Source organism: Pollachius pollachius, assembly GCF_949987615.1.
Source record: "Pollachius pollachius genome assembly, chromosome: 6".
NCBI lineage: Eukaryota > Metazoa > Chordata > Actinopteri > Gadiformes > Gadidae > Pollachius > Pollachius pollachius.
This window is the reverse complement of record NC_136939.1, coordinates 12590456-12611594: the sequence shown is the minus strand read 5'-3', so window position 1 is coordinate 12611594 and position 21139 is coordinate 12590456. Positions and strand designations below refer to the sequence as shown.

The 21139-nt window shown below is 45.7% G+C and overlaps 1 protein-coding gene across 2 annotated transcripts; it reads right to left on the bottom strand.

Moving 5' to 3' along the window:
- Positions 1-878: 878 nt before the first annotated feature.
- dtx2 (deltex 2, E3 ubiquitin ligase) lies at positions 879-20674 on the bottom strand. 2 transcript variants are annotated; one of them, XM_079738349.1, is made up of 9 exons: positions 20049-20674; positions 18264-18852; positions 16010-16068; positions 13718-14047; positions 12102-12163; positions 11143-11310; positions 9726-9887; positions 8501-8590; positions 879-2411 (listed from the first exon to the last, which is right to left on the bottom strand). In XM_079738349.1, the coding sequence occupies exons 1-9, from the start codon at positions 20359-20361 to the stop codon at positions 2175-2177; spliced, it is 2010 nt and encodes a 669-aa protein (XP_079594475.1). In that variant the 5' UTR covers positions 20362-20674; the 3' UTR covers positions 879-2174. The 2 variants fall into 2 exon arrangements, with proteins under 2 accessions (XP_079594475.1, XP_079594476.1); XM_079738350.1 differs by lacking the exon at positions 13718-14047.
- Positions 20675-21139: the final 465 nt, after the last annotated feature.

The following is a 21139-nucleotide window of genomic DNA, read 5'->3' as shown; positions in this document are numbered from 1 at the left end:
AAAATGGAATACAATGCAGGAAATTGCATTTTAGAAATTCAAATTTTTCTGGGGGAGGACCCCCAGACTCCCCTCTGGGCTAAGCCCCGGATGTACAAATACGTCTGGCTCCGCCTCTGCCTCCACCGTCGGACACCATCAACTGTTCATACACACCACCAGCACTTACATTTTTTTTTAAAAAACAATAAAGAAATATATATTTTAAAAGTAAAATATCTTAGTTTAAAAAATATTTAAAAATTGAATAGTAGCAGGTAAGTGTAAAATAAAAGACTCCTCATTCAACATTATGCACACCAGCGTGAGACCAGTTTGGCAATATTGTTCTGGTACAGTCAGGGAAATCTGACTCAACACAAATCATAAAAATGTAGTTTATAAATTTTAGTTGGACCAGCAAGTGCTTCAATTAATCCCCTTAGAAAAAGGGAAACCTTACTTGCAGGAATGGACAAAAAATACTCAAACCTGAATTTCAGAAATGATGACATTTTGTAACACTACTCCAACAAGTAGTAAAACAATGTGTTTGTGGACACAAGTGTGTACTCACTGATAAAAGTGTGAATAACACAGGCAGACATAAAAGGTAGGATAGGTGATTTGAGAGCCAGAGAAAGCTAGATTTCAGAGGTAACTTAATCCATACAAGATTTCTTTCCTGTTTTGATTCCATTTTAAAACTATTTTCCATAGTCAGTGTTGATTTCCAGCAATCAAATTACATGGTATTCAGTTCTTGACCAGTAAGTGAGCAAAATAGTCCTGAATGAAGTTTCCCAGAATCACACCCAGTCAGTTCTATAAACGACATCAGTTTGGGATGGAGCCAGACCAAACAGAGACTTTCGAATTAAAAAAACAGTTTCTACAGTTTACGTTCTTTATTGCAGAAATCAATTTTTACCCCTAAAATCATACTTGGTTTGCATACATCTCAAGACTCAGTTTGACAATGCTGCAATGTGTCACAGGCAGGATTAACACAGGCTAACAATCAGATGAGCAGGCAGCAGTGGGCCAGCCATGAACAAGACATTGGTGTTCAATATACATTTGCTTTTTGTCTGAGTAAGAGCTTTTTTTATCCCTCCGTCGTCTTGATTGTCACACCGTGTCGTTCACGTAGCCGAGGCTCTGTCGATACAACTGACGTTTCGTCCCGTCTGGTACCCTCGGACTAAAACACAGTCCACGTGTCTGGGCAGAACCCATTACTTGTGAATGGCAACTCTGCCAGATATTGGTTTTACAGAAAGAATAACCTCCATAATGTTATCAATGAGTGATTAATCCCACAATAGTGAGATCAATGCATAATTAATGCATTTTTTTTTTTTATCAAAGGCTTGGGCTGGGGTTAACATTTACAACAAAGATATTGCCTTGACAATTAATTAGGCAAATATACACATCTGCTCATTACTAATAGATTTTTTAGTGTTGCCTTGCACTAAACACAAAGGTTTAAACAAAATACTCCATTTCTTTTTCATTGCATAAATGACCTATTAAGAAACCCCCAAACCATTCAAAGAAAAGCTAACCATGTTACTTAGTTGCACTGCGAGAACTAAAGTGCTCAATGAGATCTTTTTAATCTCCCACATAAGCTGCCATTTTCATGACGCCGGTATACAAGAGAGACTCTCAATGGAAAAAAAAAAAACCGGACAAGATAATAAATCCTAAATATCCTCCGTAGCATTGAATGCATCCACGTTGACCCTTTTCCTCTTTTTCCACACTTGGTGGAGTACAAGAAAAACTGAAATATAGGTTACCAAGGGTCGGTGCTCCACGAGGATCTCTCGCCGTTCACTGTTCTGGGGGGGAATGACAACTTCGGGAGAGGGGGGGGGGGGGGGGGGGGGGTTTGACCACCGTCGTCCGCTCGCTCACAACAGGATTCTCAAGAAGATTTTGGTAGTCTGCAGAGCCTTAACTCACCTTTCCTAACAATGACAACTACAGCCTATAACGCAGTTAAAACCCGACCGCTCCGTGCCAGTGGATGGTAATGGACACCACTTAATTTGTTTTGCCGTTTGTTGAGGTTGAACCCGGGAAACAGTCAACAGGGATCGGGGGTCGGGGGAGGGAGGGGGTCAGTCTTAGTGGTCCACGGATGGAGAAGGAGAGGGGCTGGGGGTGAGGCGGTCCTCCCAGACCTAGCTGCCCCCTGGGTGTTTGAGGCAGGCCTCGGCGACGCCCTGAGAGGCCAGCTCCGAGAGCACGTTGTCCAGGTAGTTGGGGTCCGGGTAGCCGTGGCCCGACAGGTTGGACATCATCTCCGTCTTGTGGTGGATCTCGTTCCACACCACCGTGTCGGGCTCGCCCGTGGTGCTCGACGTGCCCACCGTGAAGATCAGCCGCCGCATCCACGCCACCTTCAGCAGCTCCAGCACCTGGCGTTCATAAGACACATACAGAAACATTTAATTGGCTTCTTTTTGGACCGGGGGCGCCCTAGCGGTTCACCGGGAAGAGTGCGCACCATTAAAGGACAATTCCGGTGTAAAATGGATCTGGGATATGTTTAACATGATAATGAGTTGGAATGTTTGTTTGGCAGCAAAAAAGCGCGTGATGACGCATTCTTAAGTTGGTTGTTTTTAGCCAATTCTACCAAAACGCTATAAACTTTGAACGATGGGGGCATTTGTTATGGTAAAAACTAAATCGCTACTTTAAACCACTTAAAAGGCTAGAAGTAGCCCGACACTTCTTTGGTAGTATAGGGTTAGATTGCGGTTAGGTATAATCGGCTAAAAACAACCAACTTAAGAATGCGTCTATACGCGCTTTTTTGCTCCCAAACGAACATTCCAACTCGTTATCATATTAAACATATCCCAGATCCATTTTACACCGGCATTGTCCTTTAAGGCCCAGTCCTTACCACAGCGACCGGGGTTTGATTCCTGCCCGTGGTCCTATGCTGCATGGGCTCCCCACTATTTCCCATACCTTCCTGTCTTACTCACCATACAATAAAAAGGACAAAACCTTCAACCTTCAATCCTTAAAAAGAAAAAAAAATGTGGACCTCACAAAAACTCCCATCCGCCTACCAAGTCACATTTCGAAAAATAAAAATATCAACCCTTTCTAAAGATGAGTTTGAGCCAAAGCGCCAGTGCTCGGCAGGGAAAACGACTTCTCATTCGGCGAGATGAGGCCGCTGAGCCTCAGAGCGAGAGTGAAGTGGACCCTCGCTCCAGCGAGAAGTGGAGCCGCAGCGTGTCTTTTGTCGCGCTCACCAGATTGAATTCGAGAGAGCGGCGTGTTTAGGAGCGGCCTGCCGACCTCAGGGGGGGGAGGGGGCGAGTCACTTCCCATCCCTGCGTCCTCCTGAAATAGACTCGGCTCGCGACAACAACACCCACGTAATAAACTATTCCGTCAGGGTTATGTCGTCCGACAGAGGCTACGCCGTCCGGCTTCTCTGTTCTTTAATCTCAACAAACAACAACAATTCAGGGGGGGTAAATAAATAAACAAAAGAAAAGGCAGGAACCACTTTATCCGGGCGGTGCATCTCCTGGTAGCGAGCTGACAGGTGGAAGTAGTTCAGACCCAGCAGAGACTTCAGACTCCGGGGGGGGGAGGCTGCGTCTAAACGAGCCCCATCAATTCACACCTGCGGCCACTGGCCCACCGCAGTGGCTCACGCGACTCCGAGTGGAAACCACAAATCAAAGATCGGTGTGCGTTACAGGAGGGTGAGTACATTGGAGGGCCGGGGGCCGGGGTTCCACCTGGGTGAGCTCTGATTGAAAGACTGATTTGGTGGAATGAGGGGCCCCTCATTGCTTTCACCTCATGCAGAACAGAAACAAAAAAGGTGTAGAAAACAGACGGCCTGCCTAGGTTGACGGTGACGGTGCGGGCCATGCCCAAAGTCATTTGTTTTCTGAGGCCAGGGTAACAACGGGGGGGGGGTGAGAGAAGAAGCATCATTTTGGAGGCCATTAGCCTGTGCGAGAGAGGGTGCGTTCAGCAGCGTTTATCATGAGCGTTGTTCTGAAGGGCTTGTTATTAACCCCAGTGGTTACAGGCCGGGCTGCGGGCCGCTCCACCACAACATTTACATGCGGTCGTTTACCAGATGTGGTCGCACAAGCTAGGGCTGGGAACAGGGAGAGGATAAGGAGGGAGATTCAGGTGAGGAAGGACACAGTGTACTTTAGAAGGTTTTCGCGAAAACCTTCTCATAAAAACAAACCTTTTCGTGTGCATGTGTTGTTTATTTAAAGGGGGTATTTTTGTATTTTCTTTTTAAGAAGGTATTTTATTTTCATTTTGGGATTTGGACTCTTTTTGACCCGCTGCTTCATGTGAGCGGAGCGGTAGTGAATCTTTTCTGGAGCTTTCCCCCCAGGGCTGCTGCAGCCTCTGTTCTCAAGGGACCCTTAACGCGGAGAGCCGCGGGAGTCAGGCGCACCGCTGGGGCCTCGGAGCGAAGGCACACGCACCAGAGACCGCGTGGGGGGCGGACAGCACACACAGGGTTGCTAGGTGACAAGGTGACAATAAATAAACTAGACCTGCACACCCTAAGATACCGTTTTTCACATGAGCACGCTGTGAAAGGCCCGCGGTGTCGCTCGGCACCGCGCTGAGCAGTAGAAATGAACAGAGTTGGGGGGGGGGGCTCCCTTAAAGTACCCCAACATCCCCGGTGGGTCCTGTTTGAATGGAGAGTAATGGTCTGTGTTTATAAGCTGAACACAACCGGCACCACTTTTTAAAATGGAAAATTCCCACCCTAAAAGGGACTGATTTTGTAAGAACCAGATCTGCCTTTCATGACTGACGTTCGGCCTCTAGTGAACTGCACCACCACTCTTTGTGGGTGGAGTACTTGAGGTTGTTCGGATCACAGCCGGTCACTTGCTTGTCGACTTGACTCGGCAGCTTACTGCACCATAATACAAACTGGCAAAAGCTAGTTCTTCTTTCTGCACTGTGGGGCTTGGGAGTGTGCTTGGACATCAGTTCCTTCCTTTTACCCAGGAAGAACATCCCGTCTCTGATATAACTGAACTCCGCCCATAGGCGGAGTTCAGTTATATCAGAAACGGGATGTTCTTCGGGATGTTCGGGATGACGGGATGTTCATCAGTGCAATGGAGGAGGTCGGGGAGGTTTCTTGTGTTCTCTGTTTTAGTGTGTTGCGGTGACTGAGACTGGATGTCTGGTCTGTTGCGAGCATCCTGACCAGCTGCATAACTGTGTGGTATGAGAGCTGCACTGCATCCAACCGCAAGACCCTGCAGCGCACAGTGAAGGCTGCTGGTGGGATCATCAGTGTCCCACTCATCAACGGAACAATCAATCAACAATCAACGCCTCAACTGCAAAGCAGCCAGCATCGTGGGGCCCCAGCCACCCCTCTCACAGCCTTTTCAGCCTCCTGCCATCTGGGAGACGGTAGCGCAGCCTGCGTGCCGGCTCCACCAGACTTTTTCCAACAGGCAGTAAGGAAGCTTATCTCTCTCCCTTCCCTTCCCTCTGCCCCCACAAACTCTGGACTCTGAAACCCCCTCCCATCTGCCCCCAAGAACACTGGACCATTTACTTTTTTAACTGTATTGTATCTATATAGTTTTGTTTAACCGTTTTGTTTGCCTACCTTTGAACTATTCAGAATTATTTTTGCACAATTTAAAATGTATTCATTCGAAATATTACTTCTATAATTTCATTTTACCTAATTTTATCCTTTTCTACTTATTTCACTATGGGTCTGAGACAAAATGCAATTTCGATTCTATATTTGTCTTGTACATATTTTGGAATTGACAATAAAGCTGACTTTGACTTTGCGGTGACTGGATGTCTGGTTTGTTGCAGTGACTGTGACTGGATGTCTGGTCTAATGCGGTGACTGGATGTCTGGTTTGTTGCAGTGACTGTGACTGGATGTCTGGTCTAATGCGGTGACTGGATGTCTGGTTTGTTGCCGTGACTGTGACTGGATGTCAGGTCTAATGCGGTGACTGGATGTCTGGTTTGTTGCAGTGACTGTGACTGGATGTCTGGTCTAATGCGGTGACTGGATGTCTGGTTTGTTGCAGTGACTGTGACTGGATGTCTGGTCTAATGCGGTGACTGGATGTCTGGTTTGTTGCAGTGACTGTGACTGGATGTCTGGTCAAATGCGGTGACTGGATGTCTGGTTTGTTGCAGTGACTGTGACTGGATGGCTGGTCTAATGCGGTGACTGGATGTCTGGTTTGTTGCAGTGACTGTGACTGGATGTCAGGTCTAATGCGGTGACTGGATGTCTGGTTTGTTGCCGTGACTGTGACTGGATGTCTGGTCCAATGCGGTGACTGGATGTCTGGTTTGTTGCAGTGACTGTGACTGGATGTCTGGTCCAATGCGGTGACTGGATGTCTGATTTGTTGCCGTGACTGGATGTCTGGTCCAATGCGGTGACTGGATGTCTGGTTTGTTGCAGTGACTGTGACTGGATGTCTGGTTTGTTGCAGTGACTGGATGTCTGGTTTGTTGCAGTGACTGTGACTGGATGTCTGGTCCAATGCGGTGACTGGATGCCGGGTCTATTGCGATGACTGAATGGATGTATGGTCTGTTGCAGTGACTGACTGGATGCCTGGACCCCCCTGACTGCAACATGCCTGCTCACTGGCCAGCACCTCATCACCATAGATTTTCTTAATGAATAAAAATGTTTGCTTGTATTACTATGCATTTCAATTCTGGCACCCATTGCACTCCTAACCAATCCCTGGAGGGAGGGATCTCGACCCCCTTGTTCCTCCTTAGGAACTCTTCCTTGCTAATTAAGGGAGTTCTTTCTTTCCCTCTGGGGGGCTAGGGTCAAGGGGTGCCATAAATGTATGGGCTGTTAAGCCCTTTGAGACCGCGACCGTAATTAACGGCTAAACAAATAAAATGTAATTGAAATTGAAAAATGAATGTAGCATGTGTGCAGGGAAAACAAAATATCACCCTTTCAGACAACGTAAACTGGTTTCTTGTAGTTCTAACAAAATTAAAAAGAGGGTTATTTACACGATTGTGATGATTAATTACCATAAGTTAAACATGCTTAAAGGATGCTGTAGTCAGGGCTTTGACAACAACAGCAGCAGACGGCGAGAGGTAATTGCACATTCATACTTAGTCACGCCTTTCTGCAAGCGTGAACAATTCAACAGCAATTTCAATACCTCCCCAACCCCTACCAAGGTTTTATTGATATATTGCTGTACGTTTAAATTGGGCAAAGACGTTTTTGCATTGTGTGTATATGTGTGTGTGTTTTCACATTGCCCACCCTGAGATGACACGAGGAGACTGATCGACCCACCCAGCAGAAAATAAAGTACAGCAAAGTAAAGAAAGTAATTTCTTTACAACCAACTGCACTTAAAACTGTGCCCTTGAGGGAAGTGAAATTCTCCCACTCAATGATAATGAAGATGAAGATCTGTACAGCGATCCCATCGGTAATCTCCCTGATTATAGACGTGATACCGTCTTGTGAAGAGGTATAATATAAGATAATTGATCGTGGGCCGATATTAGGGCTGCTCGATTATGGGAAAAATCATAATCACGATTATTTTGGTCAATATTGAAATCAAGATTATTCAAACGATTATTTTTGAGTTTGAAAACATGTTGTATTTATTCAGCATGTTTCTCCCAAAAAAAACTTTGTAACAGAACTTTCAAATTTCGCCTTAAAAGATTACACAAAATGATCAATAAGAAAATGTTCCAATTTAAAATAATACACAGATATGTATCCAGCTGTTCTGCCCTTTCCCTAAACATAAAAATATATATATATATATTAATGTATATTTATTTTTTTAACGAAAAACTTGATTATGTTAATTTTGTGATCGTTTGACGCTAAAATCGAAATCGCGATCAAAGATCGATTAATCACCCAGCCCTAGCCGATATGCAACCTAAACAATGTATACCCACGCTGGAGCACAGACCTCACTAAACCATCTGCAAACATTAGCCAGCGTCCCCCAGCTTCACAGTCTACCTGGGAGCATCCTTGAGCAAGAGGCCTTACCCCTACTTGCTTTGGTGACACGGAGCTGTATTCACTGAGGTTCAACTTGGAATAAATCCTCTTGTATAGGAATCAAATAGGAAATCTGGGCTTTCAGAAAATGCTAAACCAGAAGTTCCACTGACATTTCCATGCCATGATGGACGAAATAGGCAAAGGAGTTGTCATCCTCATGTCCGAAAAGAGATGATGATCATCAAAAGAGATGAGTCGCTTTGGATAAGAGCGTCTGCTAAATGCCCTAAATGTAAATCGATATCATGGTCATCATTTTCCCCTTAAATATTGTCTAATAAACATTTTATAATTGTAAAGGTGGCTATCCCCTGATCCACAGTCTGAAAACCACGGTACTAAGCTAGGCACGGGTCAAACTGCTGGACACCCTTAAATCCCACACAGCCCCGGGGGCCCCGGACAGTTTACCTTGCGGCCCTTGTCGTTGTCTGGGAGGAAGCAGAAGCGCGGGAAGCCCCTGCAGGTGTACGGCTGGCCAGGGTTGGGGTGCTCCGGGCCCTGGGGATGGGGGGAGGGGAGACATGCATTAGCTGCATTTCTTGGGAGCGATGGTAGACAGAGTAGCTCTGAGGCCTGTCTCAGCTAATTACACCATGCACACCAGCTGGCACCACACGGAGCCACGTCCGGTCCACTCCCACTCCCACACACACACACACACACACACACACACACACACACACACACACACACACACACACACACACACACACACACACCTTCTTGGCGTGCATGTTCAGTTTTTGTTGTTTTCGCGACACAAAAGCGCATCTGTGAGGTGTCGGCATCAATATGCTCGGAAAACACTTCTCTAATGCATTAATTCATACATATTGACTACATTACCGCAGAGATTACAGAGATTAATGAAAAGGCAAAACCTGGCTATTAGGGTTTGCCAAACACATAGGAATAGGCATCATTATGAGGTCCGTGAAGAGATTATATTAAGCCATTAAATTATAGACTACATTAAAAGGATACTTTTGCAGGTACGAAGGGGATATGCATTAAGAGTAACATCGGAAGGCAATTGCAGCCAAAGAGATGGGCTGCTTACTTTACAACAAGAACTGGTTGCCTCTTTCGAATGTGAAAAAGCCAGTGTAAATATTAGTAGTCAAAAGGTTTAAATACCAGTATTTTGTTTGAAATGTTGCATATTCAAGTGACATGCATTATAAACTGTTCAACCAACTATGTGGTGACGTGAGCATCTATGGCCTGTAACTCGAAGAGCAATGTGGATGCGTAGCAAGTCCTTCTAGGCCTTACACAATGCATTTCTCTAAACTACCATTTCAACGGCAAAAACACAAATTCTGCTCTTTTATGGGAAACACCAAACACCACTTGTAGAATGGTTTGCAATAAATGACTTCCTCTAGGTGAGAAACAAATCCCTAGAGTGTGTTTAACTCAGGGCATGTGGGAAACCATATCCATATCCACCATATCCATTGATACAGATCACCATATCAATGTTTATCCAACCATTGACATGTGTGATGGTTTACCCAATGCAAACCAAGCAACAAGTAGTGATGGAGTTTGGCTCTCCGTTACCCATAATACTCTGGGCGCCGATACAACAAGAGATAAACCAGGGGGAGAGGGGAGAGCTTGGAGGCACCTGGAGGCCCGGAAGAATGCTGTAGATGATCTGGATGGTGCCGCAGTCGGGGTGGCCTGGCAGGGACTGGCCAATGCTGTAGATCTCCATCTTGCCCTTGGGCTGAGTGCCCGTCTTCTCGCCGTAAATGGTCTTACACGAGGGACACTGGAGGCTGCCGTCCTACGGGGCCAAACATGAGACAGGGGAAATAAATACCATGCAACCAGATGGAAGGCAACTTGGCTGCCATCTTGGAAAAATAAATAAATAGGTATTTATATATAAATAACAATATTTTATCTCAATGGGAGTAACCTGATTAAATAAAGGAACAATTAATTGTAATATTATTGAGTTAGTAAATATTGAAGTAATTCTCAAAGGGGAACTTTGGCTGAGAGAAAATTAAATAAATAATAATATTGAAACCCTTGACCACTTCAACCTGCTGAGACAGAACGAGAAAGACAGAGAGCGAGAGACATACAGAGCGAGAGTGAGAGAGACAGAGAGAGACAGAGACAGAGAGAGAGAGAGAGAGAGAGAGAGACGGACTGAGAGGATGCCAGAGAGGAAGCCAGAGAGGCAGAGACAGAGAGAGGGAGGAAGGTCTGGTCTGGAGCCATGCACACCTGGCATGCCTGAAACTTGTTTATATTTTGTTGGGGTAATCCTTTGACACGGTTCTGGGAGCACCAACTGGCAAGTTTGGAGCACGCTGGCACAGGTTCTGAGCATCGATTGTGGGCTTAACATTGGATCGGGAAATACTTTGAAGCCACTTTCACAAGGTAATGTTTTTTTTTATAAAATTAAAATCAACTCTAACTAAATAAGGACAAATTGTCCATAAAATAAAATAAAATTCCAGAACTCCTTCAAAAGGACTAAAACAAAGAGTGACATCGAGAGAAGTGAACAGGGGACACAAATGTTCCTCCCTGGCCTCGATCTGGGGAGAGACGGCACAGGAGCATGGCCAGGATACCACAAACCTAAAGGGCCGGAGTTACACCTGGCTTTTCTGCTGTGTTTCTGAGGTATTCTACCGAGAAAGAGAAACTCATTTGAGTGACAGGAAGAAGCTTTCAGAACGGGATTTTATTGAGCATTTCTACAGCGGCAAGACCACAAGGTGTCGATTTAAAACCCTACAGACCCTTTGCCTAAGAAGGTCGGTGTTCAGACAGAATAAGACGATAACAGATCCATGCCTGAAGCAACCCGACTGGTTGAAACAGATATGAAACTAATAAAAACAAATATGCCTTGCTCACCCTAGATTTAAGCTCATCTCCCACCGGAATTTACATAATATATCTAAAAGTCTGATTTGTGAGATTAAAGTCTACCCAATGTGACCATACTGTCAATAATCCATGCAACGTCAAACCGTCTAAAAACAAACCACTACAAACGGCGGCTGCGCCCACACCTTGGTTCCATTGTTGTACATGGCCAGCATGCAGAGCATGTGCAGGGCGTGTCCGCACGTGATGAACTTGCCCACAGTCTCGGGCAGGATGCACGGGCCGCCGCTCTCTGATGACACCGCCTCATAGCTGGAGGGGCTGGACAGATGGTCCATGCAGATAATGCAGTCCTGCACGGGAATGGGAATGGGGAAGTAGGGGGTGTTATTTGGTTACAGGCCGGTCAGGTCACGTTTCCCATCAAGACCCCAGAGTCCTGTTCTTTTTCCGAATAAACACATCAGGTAGAAGAGCGTGAATAGAATCCTACTGGGCGCAATACGTGCGCTTCAGAAATGTTTGACCTGTCTTTTGGAAGAAATTATCTCAGTAGTCAGAGAAAGGTTTTTATCCGAAAGGAATGTGTCTGCTGCTTTTTTTCATAATCAATCACATTATCATCTCAGAATTCTGAAAGAATTCTTCAAGAAAAAAAAACACACGCCGTTTTTCTGAATTCATGAGATATCTTAAAAAACCCAAGAGCAGCCGTCATTCAATTGAGAGCTTGATTTCAAACAGAAATGGATGTTTGGAGGAAAAAATATCCCGCATGTTTGGTTTAATCCAGTTTTAGTTTGATTGGTGTTTTAAGCATAGGGAGATATTCATGTCTTTAAGTAATTCCATTCACACATCTCGTTAATTCGGAAAAACAACCAATTTCTTTTCACCATGAATACTTTTCTCAAAGTTCTGAGATAATCATCTCGTTTTTCAGAAACAGGAGATTTCTTTTTTTCTTGGAAAGCTTTCTCAGAGTTCTGAGATAATCATCTTGTTAATTAAAAAAACCCGTCCCTTTTCGTTTTCTCAAGGAAATACAGGACTCTCGGTCGAGTCCAATGCTGGAAGCAGAAATATGAAAACTGAATATAGAGAGTGATCGATTCTTTCGAAAACCTGAGGTGAAAAGGTCTACCTCGTCGGGGGCCTGGGGTAGGTGCTCCATGTATCGTTGGATGACGTCTTCTGGTCTGGAGGCTGAGGAAGGAACACAGGAATGGAGGGTAAAGGAGACAGAATCAGCAGGGAACAGAATGGGCTGGATAAAAACATCACCCCCCCCAAGTAAAGGTGGTGTTCAGTGAGACATCCGTAGGGTGGAAAAACACAAAAACAAACCAAAAGGGTTTTAGGAGAGACTCTGTCGAAATGGGATGGGATGAGGTGAGGTGGATAAGTGAAGGGATTTTCCTTCATGTAGGGAGTGACGGGACAGAACGAAAATAAACAAAAATCTCTTTTCAGGCCTACTCTGTTTACGAGACAGAATGTGGATGGTCAAGTGTTGTGAGTAGAATATTCCAGGGCTGATTGGCAGATTGCACAGTGGAACTGAGTAGGGGCCTCCAAGCAGAAGTAAAACATGCAGGGGAGGCGCTGAGTCGACCACATGCTGATAGAACTACTGCTAGTGCCAGCGATGGTTACAGGAGCGAAGAGGTTCCAGACATGCCATCGTCAGGTCGCCCCCTAGTGCTGCATATCTTATGTTGATTCTCACGCTCTTCTTCAATCAGTCTCTCTCTCTCGGTCTCTCTCAGTCTCTCTCCTTACACTAAAGCAAGTGTGAAACGACTTTAAAATCCTGTGATTTGATTCCGACTAGTTTAATGACTTGTTTACACACAGCATGCACACTTGGGGAGCCCGATGAATTATTTATACAAATCTTAAGAAACATGCAAATATTCCTAAAAAGGAGATTGAACAAAAAAAAAATTGTGTTTATAAATATGCGGAGACAAGGAAAGACAAAATCATCCAATCACGATTGATAAGTTAATTAAACGTTAAGACGTGTACCGAAACTTATATTTAAACAAATTTCCCCCGCATTTTTTCAAGTGAGTCATATTATCCGTTTTTAATCGAGACAGGAAATGACCATCCTGGAAAAAAAATGTACTCCTTCCCAGCATATTTACTCTGCCTCAGAGAGTGCTACTACTCTCTAGACAGACACATTCTCCAACGGTGTTGTGTTTGTGTTAATTTGGCGATTCTCTGTGAAGGACTTGAGAGTGGGAGACAATTATAGCCCATCCTACTAGCCTGGTCAATGACAACTTATAGACTGCATTAATACAAAGAAAAAAGAGATGGAAACCCTATTGGCCGTGGTCGGAGGACCACGGCCAATAGCTGATAAACGCAAACAACCCCCCAACCCTTCCCCACTCCGCTAAAAAAGACATAAATGCTGGAACATGTTTCCTGGCTGCTGGAAGGCCTGCTCTCAATGCGGGAATGCACTGCTGCGGCAGAACTCAAAGTGGAGCAAAAGCAGACGGATGCAAATTGTAGCAATGGGAATGGTGATGGTGATGATGATGATGATGATGATGATGATGATGATGATGATGGACGGCCCCCCATAAGGCAAATGGCGGTGGGTGGCAGAGAGCGCAGGCGGACAGACGGGCAGGCGGTCGGATCTGCGGTGGTAATGGGAGGGAGGCAGGGAGGGAGGGAGGGAGGGAGGGAGGGAGGGAGAAGAACAGGGTGGGGGTGTTGGTGGCTGTCAGTAGCTACCTCTCCTGTGCTGCCTCTTTGCTCTCCTAACTGAACTGCTGCTGCTGCTGCTGGTGGTGCCGCTGCTGCTACCACCACCACCGCCGCCACCACCACCACCTCCACCCCCGCCGCCACTGGTGCTGTGGGCCTTGCTAGGCCTGCTGCTGCTGGTGGTGCTGGTGGTGCTGCTGCTGCCGCCTGGGGGCAGGAGAGGCGGAGGAAGGGGAAGGAGCACGGGTGGCTGCGGCTGTAGCTGCTGCTGCGGCTGCGGCTGCTGTTGGTGATGGAGGGGGGCGCCGGTGAAGTGCACGCCCAGGCCCACTGCTGACATCAAAATGGAGGCCATGCCTGGAGTGGAGCAGGGTGGGATGATGGGGTGGGGAGTGGGTTAGGGAGGAGGGGGTCGGTGTTGTTAGGGGAGGGGGGGAGGGGAGGAGGGTTTAGGGTGCAGGATAGAGGGGAAGGAAAGGGAAGGAGGCAAGGGTGTGGAGGAGCCAGTGGAGGTATGCAAAGGAGGAGGAAGAAATCAAAAGGTATGAGATATGTAGGAGTCTTTTGGAGGAAAGCGGTAGCGTGGGGGAGGGGGGAAGGGAGGGCCGTTCCTCAACTTCCACACGAGACTGTATGTTTGAGTCAGCGAGCCGGGTTGTCTGATGTTGCCTCTGAGATGAGATGTCATTCCATCTCACGCGTCATCTTCATTTTCCTTTTATTGACTATAATTAACTATTTATTTGGTCAGACTAAATAAATTGAGGATTAAATACAATATAAACTAAAACTTTTCTGTATAAACATTTCATGCACTTGATAAATTAATAATGTGAACTTCAGTCAGTCAATATCTTCAAAGCCCAAAAACACACTGTACATTTTCTTTGTTATTGTGGACCACTCCAAACTATGGTGTCCCGAGACTTCCATTGCTGTCCAGAAAACCCAATACAAGAGACATCCTTTCAATTGAGTCATCCAGCAATGCAGAGGGGGAAAAAAAACAACAAGCCCTGCCTCACTGGGTCTCTACAGCTATTTAGCAGGGAGAAAGGGGGAGAAAAGAGTCCCGGAACACTATGGCATAGACAACAATGGAAGTCGACGGCACAGAAGGAACACATCCATCTGCCGTTGGCTAGACAGACTGGGACTTGTGCGCAGGAAGTAACACTGTCTGCTGACTGCTTGCGCTCCTTTCATTGGGGATGTCGGCATTAAGGAGGGAAAAAAACAGAAACGAGTCGCAGCGGCTTTGTTCTTTGAGAATAAAAAGGTCAACAGAACTGAATTCCACGTGGGAGATGTTCTCCAATTTCCCCCTCAGGGGAAGTTCTGTTGTCACTTGTACCATTATAGCAAGCGCTTGCTCCTGTAATAGACGATGGAGTTCTTAACAAGTCCTGTGTCACACGTTAAAAATATGCTGCTGTCACAACATTAGCTTTTGTACTCACTTCATTGTGCGAGCCTGATAAAGCCAAAGACGGGGTCACCATTCAATAGTAATAATAGTCGGGGCAAAAGCCTGCGACAATTAAATCAGCGTTGACTATATTTTTGTTATACAATATTGTTTCACATCTAAACAAATTACACCAGGCGGATTTAAGCTCAATGTGATATTGGTTATGGATTCCGAAAGAAATAACAATGGCTTTGTTCGATGAATCCATTTAAGTGCAGTGACAATAAAAAGTAAGCGCTTACCCACTGCTAGCAGTTCATTGGAAATCCTTTAAACATATTCTATTTGTCTTGTAAACCAAAAATCCACCACCCCCTCCGTGAAAAAATTAATACTAAAGCTGCTTAGGAAACAAACAAACAAACAAACAAACAAACTCATCTGTGAAGCTATTCTATCCCATTTGAGGGTGGGCGAGCAAGCTCCATATGTACAGGCGATGGCATTTTAAAAAGTGCTGAATGCAGACAAACCCCTTGTTATTGTTCAGCAGTATATGCATCGACTGTAAGGGTAGCCTGGGCAGTAGAACCACCTGAACTGGTTTGTTATTGGCATCTCCAACAAGACACACAAATCTTCTAAATGAACAGAAACTTAACTTAATGTAACTTTGCCTTCATAGCTAAACGTGCTGGCAACCCGTACATGGCATCTGTGCGGGGGCAAAACGCTACTCCTATGCAGGCTGACTGATTAAGAAAAAAAGTTAGCCCCAGCATAGCATAAACCCAGATCATGAAGCTGTATGCTAGCCAAGGGGGGGGGGTGGTGGTGGCTGACAGGGGGCCCTGCGGCACAGAAGAGGGGAAGCGGGATTTGGGACGGATGGCCCGCGACCTCTTTACCTGCAAGGGCGGAGGTCATGCTGGTGGATCCGCTCAGCTGGACAGGGATTGCAGGAACACTGCAGGAAAGGGAAGAAAAACAGGGGGAAATAACTCAAATCATCAGATGCACAAAGAAAACAACCCCTGCTAAGTCGCACCGTAAGGCCTCGGAGTTTGAAGCGGGCATCAGCTTCGGTGGCTTAACTCGACGACCGTTTTAAATGTTTAAATGAAAGCGCCGTTGTCTCGTCGTGTGTCTGTTCATTCCCCGTGTACCTGCATCGTTCTTACGCTCGTGGCCTCATCCCCGTGACACCACGAAACCGCTTAACGATGCAAACTGCTTACCCGCCCTGTGTAATTAATTCGACAAGCGGTATTATCTTCTTTTTCTTTTGCTCTAAAAATCGGTTGAAAGAACAAAAAAACAACCTGGCGATACAAACACTTTGCCATATATAACAAATCAAAGTAATCCCAGAGTTCGACCCATGTTTGATACATCCCACCTGGCGGCTCTTCTGCGGTGACAGACCGCTCCTTTCCCCGCTAGCTGTGTCCCATGAACCATTAGGGCTATGCCTGCCCTCGGGGAATCGTCCAGATCGATCAGCTGCCAACAGTTCAAGCACTCCAGGTGTCTCCATCCCCATTGAAGTTGTCACGTTAAGCGGAAAGCAATCCCCATAAACCTTTGATTACATAGCAGCAGACAGGCTTACTGCTATGTTAGCCTTTTCATGAAAGTGTGGTGCTAAATTAGAAATGTGCAACAGATGCAGCATCTGCTATCTCACACACAGTCCAGAACCCCGGGTTTACATTCTTAAGGGCAACGATCAGCCAACGTGGCAATTCATTGATGTGTGGAAAATTACAAAGAACACAAGATCAGTTTAAACAGCTTGTTTCTTCGCCCACGATAAAGAGTGACAGACAGAGGAGACAGAGGGAGAGAGAGGAGAGAGAGTGAGACACAGACAAAGACGTGCACCAAAGGACAAAGCAATGCCTGCATGACGATGAAAAAAATGCTCTGCTCACATTCTATACATTGCTATGCAGTGTATTTTCTATTTTTGCAATCAGACCACATGAAACACAACAAAAGATGTTTGCGTTTAGAAACCCAAACGGTGATACAATCAGACATCAATCAAAGGGCCCAGCAATACAATTGCAACATTTCCCAGATAGCACAGACACTTCTGAAGGAAACAGGAAAAGCACCAGACAATACGATGAGCACGGTGTTCCGAAATGTGAAAGGCATGTCCTTTTTACCTCACTACACAGCTGCTCCAAGCATAAGCAGAGAATGCTTTTAGCATCGAAATTAAGCTTTTGATGAGTGCTAGCCCAACCACTTTTTAAAAAGACATGTTTTAAGTTCACATCGCAGGCATTATGATGCACCGAGGGCGAGCAGGGATGAATAATATGCCCGTCTACGACATGAAGCAAGCTAAGCACAGCAAAGGGAATGTTCGCAGCGCTGCTGCAATCACAACAGATGTTCTGTTTAATTGTTCATGCTTAATTTCCCCCGTGTTGCAGGGGGACTGTTAGCCCTAGCATGTGATGTGCTGTTGTATTGTGTATTGTACACACATTACTTTAAACTTCATAAAAAAGGAAAGCTTTGACGATGAGAAGATTGGTTGTTGACGACTTTTTGCTAAAAGCACTGGTCCTCAACATTAACTGATGGGACTCTCATGACTTTCAAGTCATGAACTGAAATCCAATCTTGGACATCATCTTCCTTGTTATTGTTCCAAAAAGCCCCGTGTCTGGCTCTGATTAGTTGGGCTACACACTCTGAGAAGACCTTGTTGCAACACACATTCGATGACTTGTTCTGAAGCAAGTTACAACCGAACATAAAATGTACTGTATGCACTGGGGAAACATCCAGACAATATTTCATCACAACGAGGAAACTTGACTCACAAGAAATGTTTCATATTTCTGCACAACTCAATTCCTGACGAGAGACGGTAAAACGCAGGCAAATGAGGAAATATAGTCCACCTTACCGGAGCCACTATCTGGTATCCAGTTTGTATCTAGTACAGACTGCACTCATTTAATTTAACATGCATTTCAGCAGAGCTCTCCAGTACTCACTTGTGGAAAGATTGGGCTCAATGTGCAAATGCCCACTCAGGTTTCAACAAGAGTACCTCTCACAGCCAAACATTAAAAGCATTCACTCGACAACACAACGCTGAACCAACATAATGGGATGACCAGAAGAGCGCCACCCTACCTCAATCCATTTGCACTTCCGGAGTTGCTTTGCATCGGGCCAGAGGCGTGTGCGCCGGTGGACGGCGGAGGCCAGGGGCTACCCCAGGACAAGCCCCCGACGGAGAGGGGTCTCCTCGGGTAGGGGGAGTAGACGGAGGCCGGGTGCGCCGCCATGGCCCTCCCGGGCCCCTGGAGGCTGGGCCGGTTGAGCTGGTTGGAGGACAGGGAGTGGCGGGAGCGGCTCGGCATCGGCCCCGTGCTGCTGTGGCTCAAGCACTGGTGGCAGGAGCAGGCGGGCCCCGAGGGGCCGGCCGCATGCCCGGCGGAGGCCAGCGGGTACGGCAGGCTGCACTGGCGCCGCACCTGCCGCCTGAACCCGCTGGCCTTGTTGACCTGGGCCAGCGACGTGAGGTCCACGATGTAGTTGTAGCCGTGCAGGCCGAGGTCGGCCGTGCCCTGCCGTGCCTGGTAGCTGTGCTCCAGCAGGATGGAGGTGCGCGTCTCGTACGGTGTCCAGCCGCCCTCGTCGTTGGCCCACTCCCAGTAGACGCCGCTGCCCAGCCCGGAGGACTGGGGGAACAGGGAGCGCCGCACAGAGCGGGTTTTTCCTGGAGGAAACACGATACAAGTCTGGTGATATGCGGGGTTTCTTCCATAAAACAGCAACTCAGGCATGTTTCCTAGGAGAGTTTTATGGATAAGTGTTTACTTCGTTATGCATGCGTATCAACCTATGACCTGCACAGATGTCTCACAGCAGTACATGCCTCACAAAAGAAAACAAGTTATCAAACAGAATCAAGGGATATCAATGTAACAATATACACAGAAAAGTGAGTCTAGCAGTTTGGTTGCTGAACTAACCATTTGTAACATAATCAAACACAAAAAAGTGAATACAATGATGACTCAGTGTTAGGGTTTTTACAAACTGGGAACATTATCATTTCCTGTGACCTTTGCCTAGCTTCACATTTTTAAATAGATAGTGAAACCACGTTGTTTGGTTCTTTTAAAAACAAGCTGTAATGTGACCCAATTTTCCCAGGGATCAATTAATTCCGTTATACCATATCGACCCTTGACTAGGCTCATGAAAATCTAGAAAATTTATAAACATATGCATCATTGTTGACATCTCATTAAAGTCAATGACACAACGTTTCCGTGAATAATTTATGGTTGTCCAAAAAGTCTTAATGTCTTTAGGATCACAGATGCAACATTCACACGACATTGTCGGCTCTATTATTAGACCTCCATGCCCTGTTGACGCCTGTATTGAGCACAGTCATGCTGGATCGGTCATCACACAAATGTCTAGGCTATGATACAGTGGGTAACTAAGTAAAATAATAAGGCTTTATTTATGAAGCATTTTATTAAATACACAGTCACAAAGTGCTTCACATTCATAGATAAATTATGAAAATAAGTTACAAAAGAAAACACAGCACAATGTGAGACAGAACAAACAAAAACAGACATAACAAACATACAATATAGGCCAATAAATAATTAAACTAACCAGCGAAATAATTCAAATGGATTGAATGCTACACTAAGTTGTTATTATCCCCAACAACAAAAACACAGTGGTAATATACTGTCCATAAGGACCCCAAGGTCGATGTTTGAATAGACAACGTTGACTGATCACCGATCACCTTACTGGTAAGATTAACCCCCAGCTAAACCGCTTCCCACATAAGGCCTGTTAGCTACTTACTGAACCTCTGCGAGGCACTACCGGATTGAACATGCAAACAGTGTGCAAATGAGCATCTGCCACCAGCCGTTTTACCTGTGTCTTGCCGAAATTGCTTCAAGCTGGGTACGTCTATGAGATAGGGTGACAGTGTAGGGTCTGACTGTCCGAGACAGATGCTGGTGGGGCTGGGGCCCCCTCCGCTCGGGCCCTGTCTGGGGGTCAGACTCCGCTCGATGTGTCCGCTCACCTGGCCGCTGTACGGCCGCCAGTGGCCCAGATCATCCTGCCATTCCCACACCGCTATCATGGGCTGGGACTGTCCCACCGTCCCAGCGGGCGAGGCTGACACAGAGGGCCCACTTCGGGACCCGTTGACTCGAACACAGGATCCAGAGACAATCGCCATATTCACACTTGCTTGCTTAACGTTTGATAACAATAACTCACTCCAATAACGAGCTAGTTACCTCCGTTGCCACGACAAAGCCTAGCGATAATAGCTGCTAGCTAGCACAGCTAGCTCGGCTCGTTAAAAATAGCCATTCTAAATTCATTTGCATGCGTCTGTGGCGATGGCAGTGTCCACAACAAACAACACACGGACACAATGAACATCCAAAGGCATGTTGACTAATGACCGTAATACGTTTACAGGCAGCCGAGCTGTAGTAAGGTTGGAAGTTGTTAGGTTGTTGCCAATGTTCTTCTTCCTGCTCTTGTTATTCTTCTTCTTCGTTTTCCTTTCCTGTCGCCTCCTTCTTCTCCCCAGCAGTGGAGCTCGCTGCGTGCATATTGCTGCCCTCGACTGGAAATGAAACGCTATGACGCGCCCCTGTGATAGTAGAATTCCATACAGTAAAGTAGCTATGGTCTGAATGGCACTTCAAAAAATAAAAGACACAATAATAATTTGCATTGCTTATTGGTCATACAAAAGTTTTGTTTTATAATGCAATGCATGATATTTAATGAATACAACTTTTGCTTTATTCTAAGAAATACAGAAGGAATTAAGAAGCAATACATAATGAACAAGGATTCATGTTATTATCTATTGATTATTATTTAGTTATTAATCATTATTCATTATTCCTTGAAATACTTTGAAAACTTGAATTTGTGAATTCAACTGTAAGTTAGAAGTCAATAAGTTAGAAACAACACATTGTTGTTTGAAAAAATAA

Excerpts from the sequence above, each read along its gene's own strand:
- dtx2 (XM_079738349.1), bottom strand. The coding sequence starts at position 20,361 with ATGGCGATTGTCTCTGGATCCTGTGTTCGAGTCAACGGGTCCCGAAGT. Across the intron at positions 18,853-20,048 it reads GCAATTTCGGCAAGACACAG|GAAAAACCCGCTCTGTGCGG; the intron begins GTAAAACGGCTG and ends TGTTTCCTCCAG. Across the intron at positions 9,888-11,142 it reads TGTACAACAATGGAACCAAG|GACGGCAGCCTCCAGTGTCC; the intron begins GTGTGGGCGCAG and ends TTGGCCCCGTAG.